This window comes from Hyla sarda, chromosome 4 (genome assembly GCF_029499605.1).
Source record: "Hyla sarda isolate aHylSar1 chromosome 4, aHylSar1.hap1, whole genome shotgun sequence".
NCBI lineage: Eukaryota > Metazoa > Chordata > Amphibia > Anura > Hylidae > Hyla > Hyla sarda.
Genome location: NC_079192.1, coordinates 8,520,023 through 8,529,279, shown reverse-complemented (window position 1 = coordinate 8,529,279; position 9,257 = coordinate 8,520,023). Strand labels below are relative to the sequence as shown.

The 9,257-nt window shown below is 41.2% G+C and overlaps 1 protein-coding gene across 1 annotated transcript; it reads right to left on the bottom strand.

Moving 5' to 3' along the window:
• Positions 1 to 6,704: 6,704 nt before the first annotated feature.
• On the bottom strand, positions 6,705 to 7,652 carry LOC130367214 (olfactory receptor 488-like). Its single transcript, XM_056569617.1, has one exon. The coding sequence runs from the start codon at positions 7,650 to 7,652 to the stop codon at positions 6,705 to 6,707; it is 948 nt and encodes a 315-aa protein (XP_056425592.1).
• Between the last annotated feature and the right edge of the window lie 1,605 nt (positions 7,653 to 9,257).

Sequence of the window (9,257 nt, the reverse complement as noted above, 5' to 3'; positions counted from 1 at the left end):
ACAGAGGCGAGGTCAGACGTAGCAGAAAGTCAGGGCAGGTGGCAAGGTTCGCAGTCAATGGTGATAGCAGAAGGTCTGGAAACACAGTACATGGCAAACACAGGAAACGCTTTCTCTAGGCACAAGGGCAACAAGATCCGGCAATGCTGGGAAGGGGAAATGAGGTTATATGAGCAGGGAGCAGGTGGAGCTAATTAGACTGATTGGGCCAGGCACCAATCATTGGTGCACTGGCCCTTTAAATGTTAGAGAGCTGGCGCGCGCGCGCCCTAAGGAGCGGAGCCGCGCTTGCCAGGACGTGACAGCCGGGGACCGGGACAAGTAAATGGATTGGGATGCGATCCGCGAGCGGGCGCGTCCCGCTATGCGAATCGCATCCCCGTCGGTAGTGTCAGTGCAGCGCTCACGATCAGCGGGTCTGACCGGGGCGCTGCAGAGAGGGGAACGCCGCGAGCGCTCCGGGGAGGAGCAGGGACCCGGAGCACTCGACGTAACAATTACATTCGATTTTATTTCTATTTTTATCTTTATCTTATATTTTTATTTTATTTCTATTTTCATTTTTCCCATCATTATTATTTCTATTTTAATTTAATTAAATTTTTTATCTTATTTTATTTTATCTCTATTCTATTTTTACTTTTTATTCGTTTTATTTTTATTTATTTTTTATTTTATTCCATTCTATCTTGCTATGTTGTATTTTAATTTGTATTATTTTGGTGCTTGTTACAATGTAATAACATTGCTATAATGTAATATTTTAAGAGTATGCACAGCTAACACAGTGTTCATTGTCTGTTGGACATAAATCCATTCCATTTCTTGCTTCCCACATAACATACAGCTTATGTGCATTTATTCTGATTAAGAAACGTGTATATAAGGATCTATCAGACAAACTGATCTACATCTCTACTGAGGAAAGCGACCCTTCGAATGGTTAAGAGCCCTGAAACGCATCTAGAGCACATTTAATGCATCCAGAAACGCACTGCCATTAGTGTACCAGTGTGCACTGAACCTTTCTATCTATATTGAACGGATTATCCGGCAAATACCTTTTGCAACATTTGGCTCATTTGGCAGTTCACTTCGGCAGCTTACTTCAATTATCCGGTAATACATCACATGTCTTTGACGTCAGACGCCACCGGATCACACGAGGTCCATGCCAGGACATCACCAAGGTGTTACCTTCTAACTTCACCACTACAGCGGTAAATTACTGGTCTGTGGCAGGCAGACCAGCCGCGGAGACACATGCCAGCATCCCAACACCAGAATACCATCGTTCCGAATGCGAACTTGAGGATATCAATGTGTCGAAGGTAACACCATAAGCCGGTAATTATACTATATCTATTTGGACTGGTTGATTAATATTGTGAACTGTCACTCCATCATTCCGATCTATCAGATGCCGGATTATCAAACTAACTAGCAAAAATTATACATTTTCAGTGCAGGGCATTATACCATTCCACAAGGGCCCTGTGGTAATAGGCTTGGCAGAAACTTTCATATACCATTACATTTATTGCATGGTTTTATATCTGTAGATGCATTATTTTATTTATTTTACTTGTTTATGGATTATTTTATCTGTCTATGTCATTAAATATATTTTGTAAATTCTTTCATCGAAAAATTGAAGCACATATTTTATCTAATTCAGGTTGCCTGATACTAGCCTTGAGGTGGTGATTATATTTTTTCTTTCGCATATATAACACACCCGGTGTAGATGTAAAATCAAAATACCTCACCTGGGAAGTTGTGAGCTGCACTGACTTTTCTATTTAGTGTTGGGGCTTATTTACTTGCCGGTTCTGGTCAAACCGAGCCAAACCGAACCAACAATTTTGAAAAAATGTGCTCATTTCTAGTCACTACACTGGTTACCAGTTCAATCCAGCATAGAGTAGAAAATTCACATTCTTACCCACAAAGCTCTTCCCAGTGCTGCACCTCCCTACATCTCCTTCCTATCTCTGTCTACCTACCACCTTACCCGGGCTCTTCTTTCAGCTGATGATCTAAAACTAACATTCTCCATTATCTGAACCTCTTACTTCCAACTTTCAAGACTTTGCTCATTCTGCACCAGATCCACCTTATGAAAAGTAGAATTAAAGGGGTTGTGCACTGCCCTGCAGTTTGGAGCTCCGCTAACAGCGTCCGGAAGTTCATTACTCCGAACGCTGTGTGCGGGCTTCAGTGTTCGCAGCCGCCGGGCGTGACGACGCGAACACGGAAGCCCGCACACAAATTTTTTAATTCCACCTCCAATATTTCTTTGAAATATTTAAACATTTAATAAAAATCTTTAATGTCATTTTAATTACTTTTAACTGGTCCTTGAAATTTTCATGAAAATGTGGAATATTACTGCTAAATTTATGAACCTTCTAACATCCTATTAAAAGTAAAAAAAAATGTTAAAGGGGTACTTCGGTGTTTTTTTTCATATCAACTGGCTTCAGAAAGTTAAACAGATTTGTAAATTACTTCCATTAAAAAAGTTTAATCCTACCAATACTAATTAGCTGCTGAAGTTGAGTTGTTCTTTTCTGTCTAATCACAGTTCTCTCTGCTAACACCTGTGGTGATGTCAGGTACTTATGTTTGCTACGGGGGTTTGCTCCTACTCTAGACCGTTCCTGAGACAGATAGAGGTGTCAGCAAAGAGCACTGGGGTCAGACACCTTAATTTCCTCTCTAGTATACAGCAGCTGATAAGTACTGAAAGGGTTAAGATTTTTTAATAGAAGTAATATACAAATCTGTCTAACTTTCTGGAGCCAGTTGATATGAAAAAAAAAAATGTTTTCACCAGAATACCCCTTTAACCCCTTAAGGACTGAGCCCTTTTTCATCTTAAGGACTAAGCCCTTTTTCGCAATTATGACCACCGTCACTTTACGAATTAATAACGCAAAAACGCTTTTACCAAATATTCTGATTCTGAGATAGTTTTTTCGTGACATATTCTACTTTATTTTGGTGGTACATTTTCAGCGTTAATTGCATCCTGCTTTGGTGAAAAATCCCAAAATTTAATGAAAATGTTGCATTTTTCTAACTTTGAAGCTCTCTAATTGTAAGGAAAATGGATATTCCAAATAAATTGTATTTTTCTTCACAAATACAATATGTCCACTTTATGTTGGCATCATAAAAAGGACATACTTTTGCTTTTTGAAAAAATTAGAGGGCTTCAAAGTAGAGCAGCAATTTTCAAAAATGTCATGAAAATTGCTAAATCTGAAGGGACAGATGTTACAGAACTACAACTCCCAGCATGCCTGGGCAGTCGAGGAATGCTGAGAGTTGTAGTTTGGCAACAGTGGTCTCCAAACTGTGACCCTCCAGATGTTGCAAAACTACTACTCCCAGCATGCCCAGACAGCCTTTGGCTGTCTGGGCATTCGGGGAGTTGCAGTTTGGCCCCCCTAGTGGTTGCCACAGTAAAGATCGATTTACTTTCACTTTCAATTCCCCCCCCCACTGTCGATCCCCTACCTGAGCAAAGATACAGCAGGCTCCAGTGAAGATCCCAGGTCCCCAGGCATCTTCTCCTGCAGGTACGGCCTCCATTTTCTTCCCAGAGCCCCTCGACATCCAGGGCCGGGCAGAACGGGGGGTTGCCATGGCAACCCCCTGTTCTGTGCTGCAATTGGTCAGAAATTCGTTCTGAGTAATGGCAGGGGATAGAAGGAGATCGCAGCTTTGCGACCTCACTCCTATCCTTTAGGCTGGTCGGGGCTGTTGCTGACAGCTCCGATCAGCCCTATTTTCCTGGTGATCGGATCACCAGAGACCCGATCAGCCCGGAATTGGAGAAAATTGCATGTCTGAATTGACATGCGATTTTCTCCGATCGCCGACATGGGGGGGTCTCAGGACCCCCCTGGGCGATGTGCCAGGGTGCCTGCTGAATGATTTCAGCAGGCATCCGGCTACGGTCCCCAATCTGCTAGCGGTGGGGACCGGATTTCCCACGGGCGTATGGATACGCCCTCGGTCCTTAAGGACTCGGAATGCAGGGCGTATCCATACGCCTTGTGTCCTGAAGAGGTTAAATAAATGAAGATGGCATAAAGTAGACATATTGTAGATGTGAAATAATAACTAATTTATGTTTTGTGGCATTACATTTAAAATATAGAAAAATTCATTTTTTTTTCACAAAAAATAGATGAATTTATCATTAAAATGTACCACTAATATAAAGTACAATATGTCACAATAAAACAATCTCCGAATCGTATATTTATGTCCGCGGCCGGCTCGTAATCTGTGAAGCGCACTCAGAAGCTGAGCGCACTTCGTATCTGCGGGGTTCCAGTTGCTATCAGCAACCATGTCCCGCGGCTAATACCGGACATCGCCAATCGGGCTGATGTCCGGTATTTACCCTTTAGACGCCGCAATCAAAATTGATTGCGGCGTCTAAAACGGGAGAATATACTGCTCAGCCGAGCTGTTCGGGACCACTGCAGTGAAATCGCGTCATCCCAAACAGCTGAGAGGACAGTGGGAGGCGTCTTACCTTATTCACGGCTGTCCGATCGGCGTTTGATTGCTCCAAGCCGGAAATCCAGGCTTGAGCAATCAAGCACAGAAAACACTTATCAATGCAATCCTATGGCAATGCATTGAACAGTAGGGGTGTGAATCGCCAAGAATTTGGCGATTCGATTCGAATCGCGACACCAGTGTGGCGATTCGATATATCCCGATATATCGCGATACCGTCTAGGTGACGATACATCGCGATATATCGCCCACCTGGGAGCATTATTAGATCCCAATAGACGCCGCTGTCAGCTTTGACAGCGGCGATCTAGTACTCCGGTGCTCACTTTTCTCATGTTATCCCGTCCGGGCTGCAAAATAAAATAAAACGCACTTTATCTTACCTGCCAACGAGCCCGCGGAGCTCCGGTACACTCCGATACAGGTGTTCGGTCCCCGGGCTGTATTCTTCTTACTTCCTGTTAGTCCGGCACGTCACATAGAGCTTCAACCTATCACCAGCGGAGGCGGGACATCGCTGCGGCCAGTGATAGGCTGAAGCTCCATGTGACGTGCCGGACTAACAGGAAGTAAGAAGAATACAGCCCGGGGACCGAACACCTGTACCGGAGTGTACCGGAGCTCCGCGGGCTCGTTGGCAGGTAAGATAAAGTGCGTTTTATTAAAAATTCCACATCCCTAAAAGAATCGATTCAAAAATATTTTGAATCGATTCTGTATCGGCAAATGAAAAATCGCGATTATCGCGAGAATCGATTTTTTCTTACATCCCTATTGAAGAGTGCCTGCAATTAGTGTATACAGTGATATAGCCCCTAGAGGGGGCTATAACACTGCATAAAAAAATAAAAAATAAATTATAAATATGATTTAACCCCTTCCCTAATAAAAACAAACATATGTGGTATCGCCACCTGCGTAAATGTCTGAACCATAAAAATGTATTGTTAATTAAACCGAACGGTCAATTGTGTACCCACAAAAAAATTCAAAAGTCCAAAATAGTGTATTTTTGGTAAATTTTTATACCATAAAAAAATTCACAAAAAGTGATCAAAAAGTCAGAGGAAAACAAATATGGTACCGATAAAAACTTCATGACCTGGCAAATTTTGATTTGTGGCTTACATTTTTTTCCTCCTCACCTTCTAAGACCCATAACTTTTTTACTTTTCACCTATTAAAGTTGTACTAGGAAAAAAAATTGATGGTCAAGTTGTGCTTTTCATTGCCAACTTTATTTTACCATATAATGTATAATGAAGCCTGAAAAAAACATATTTAAGGCAAAATAAAAATATATATGAAATTGCACAATTTCCTGAGAAAATATTTTTTTGGGAGCGTTTATAAAATGGTTAATCTGAAATGGTAACTTTATTCGATGGGTCAGTATGATTCCAATGATCCCAAACTTGAATATTTTATGTTTAGCTTTATAGTAAAAAAAAAAAATTATTGAAATATTGGAGAAAAAAAAATAACTCTTTTCAATGAAGTATTCTGACCCCTATAATTTATTTTAATTTTTTTTTTGGTTAGGGTGTTAGGGTTTATTTTTCAACCCATGAGCTTTAGTTTTTAACGGTACCATTTTAGTGCAGTAATGTCTTTTTGTGTACTTTTTTTTCTTTTTTTCCCTGAGATGTGATGCGACCAAAAATCAGCGGTTCATTTTTTTTTGGCGTTTATGCCATAGACCGTGGGGGATCAGGAATGTAATCATTTCATAGTTCTGATAAATATTCACTTGGGGATGCAAAATATGTTTATTTCATTTAAATGTTTGATTTTAAAAATTAGAAAAGGGGGTTCCAATGAGTTCCATCGTGAGTCCCTCGTGAGTCCAATGAGTCCCTTAGACAACATTGATTTACAACATTTAATATTTAAATGCCATGATTGCTATTGATCATGGCATTTAACGATTTAAATGACAGACACTGGAGCGATCTCTGATGTCTGTCATTACCAGATGTCAGCTGCTGATAGAAGCGGGCATCTGCCAGTTACGACATGGACCCGACACATGTTCCCACGCCATATTCCTCTCACCTGACCCATGACGAACCATTACGTCATGAGTCGAGAAGGAGGTAACCAAAACCAAGAGTGGAATAGACACGGAAAAGAAGTTGAAAATACTGTGTAAGAACACAGCCTTATTGTCCCCCCATTACCATCCTGGTTCGCTTCAATACTTTCTTTATAGCCCTTTTGATTTCATGGTTTGTTAAACTATAGATGATTGGGTTCATAAATGGAGTCACCAGAATGTACAGAAGAGATATATACAAATTCCCATCACCGAGGTTCCTATCGGATGGGGCTATGTAAACTGTGATGAGGGTCCCATAATAGGTGCACACTGTGGTCAGGTGAGAACTACATGTGGAAAAGGCTTTTTTTCTTCCAGTGGAGGAAGAAATCTTCAGTATCGTGATGAAAATGCAGATATATGTTATAATAATAAAAACAAATGGAAAGACTATCATAAGGATGGCAAAGACAAAGTCTTCCATGATGAAAACAGAACTATCGGAAGATGATAATTCAACAATTGGGCCAATATCACAGACAAAATTATCAATAGTATTCAGGCCACAAAACTCAAATTGACTTATTGAAATCATTTCACTTGACACTACAACGACCATCAAAGACCAAGATCCAAACATAAGCTGCACACATCTCTTAGGGTTCATCAAGAAGACATAATGAAGTGGGTTGCAGATGGCTAAGTATCGATCATAAGACATTACGGCCAACACGAAACACTGAATAGTCACAAAAATACCAAAAGCATAAAACTGAATCAGACACCCAATGACAGAAATGACTGCTTCCTCCTTAAGTATTATGTCCAACATGACTGGTACCACAGTGGTGGTGAGAAGAAGATCGGCCACAGCTAGATGTTTGAGGAAGTAAAACATTGGAATTTGTAGATGATCAATAAATGACACCAAGAGGATGATCATAAGGTTCCCGACCACTATCGCAATGTAAATGACAAGAAGGATGATGAAAAATAACATTCTAAAGTTATAAAGATTACGGAATCCCAAGAAGTGAAACTCTGTGACTTTTGTCTTATTTTCTTCACACATTTTCAAAACCTTTAATCTGTGAATAGGATGAAATGGTTAATATGGTATTATAATGGAAGATATGATGTTTATAAAGAGTTTTTTTTTTTTTTACAAAGGTTTATATAATATTTCATATTTATTCATTTAGGGTGGGAAAAAAACATTTACAATGGGATAAAATATTTATGGCATCTTCATGTATGAAAAAGTTATACTTACTAGTACTAGGACAACTGCATGTTGTATAAAATTGTCAATGTAAATAAAACGTTTTTTTTAAAGGAGTAGTCCACTGGAAAACATTTTTTTTAAATAAACTGGCACCAGAAAGTTAAACAGATTTGTAAATTACTTCTATATACAAATCGTAATCCTTCCAGTACTTATCAGCTGCTGTATTCTCCACAGGAAGTTATTTTCTTTTTGAATTTCCTTTCTGTCTGACCAAAGTGCTCTCTGCTGACACCTCTGTCCATGTCAGGGAAAATCCCCATGGCAAACCTCTCCTGCTCTGGACAGTTCCTGACATGGACAGAGATGTCAGAAGAGAGCACTGTGGTCAGACAGAAAATAAATTCAAAAAGAAAATAACTTCCTCTGTAGTTTACAGCAGCTGATTAGTACTGGAAGGATTAAGATTTTTTTTTTATATTGAAGTAATTTGCAAATCTGTTTAACTCTATTGGCACCAGTTGATTTCTTAAAATTGTTTTCCAACAGAGAACCCCTTTAAGACTGGGGCACAGGTCTTCCTCTGACCTGTTCTGTAAATCTGTTCTGTAACTCCAGACTTCATATATGGATCTCAGAAAGAGCCCCCTCTATTGACTTACTTTTAGACAAACTTAAAGTTGTAACAATACAATTGGATAATAATAATAATAATAAACCGTATTTTTCGCCCTATAGGACGCATCGGCGTATAAGACACACCCTATTTTTAGGTGCAAAATCTAAAAAATTTTAGATTTTGAACCCATTAGTGGTCTTCAACCAGCCGTTGGCTGTCGGGGCATGCTGGGAGTTGTAGTTTTGCAACATCTGGAGGTCCGCAGATTGAAGACCACTGCATAGTAGGTAATACTCACATGTCCCTGACGCTCCGGACCCGTCACGGCTGCCCTGGATGTCGCTCCTTTGCTGTCGCCGTGTCCTCGTCACTCCGGAACGTCTCTGCTGCCGGCCGGGTATCTTCGCTCTCCGTCGCCGCCATCACGACGTTGCGCACGCCGACGCACATACGCGACGAAGTGATGACGAGGAAGGAGAGCGCCGGCCATACAGGGGATCCCTGAACGGAGAAGACACCGAGGAGGCAGGTAAGGTCCCTCCCGGTGTCCTGTAAGCACTAAACCGGCTATTCAGTCGGGCTGTTCGGGACCGCCGCGGTGAAATCGCGGCGGTCCCGAACAGCCCGACTGAACAGCTGGGTTAGTGTCACTTTCCCTTCAGACGCAGCGGTCAGCTTTGATCGCCGTGTCTAAAGAGTTAATACAGGGCATCACCGCGATCGATGATGTCCTGTATTAGCCGCGGGTCCCGGCCGTTGATGGCCCCATTCGCCGTATAAGACGCACCGACTTTTCCCCCCCAGTGCGTCTTATATATATAATACGGTATATA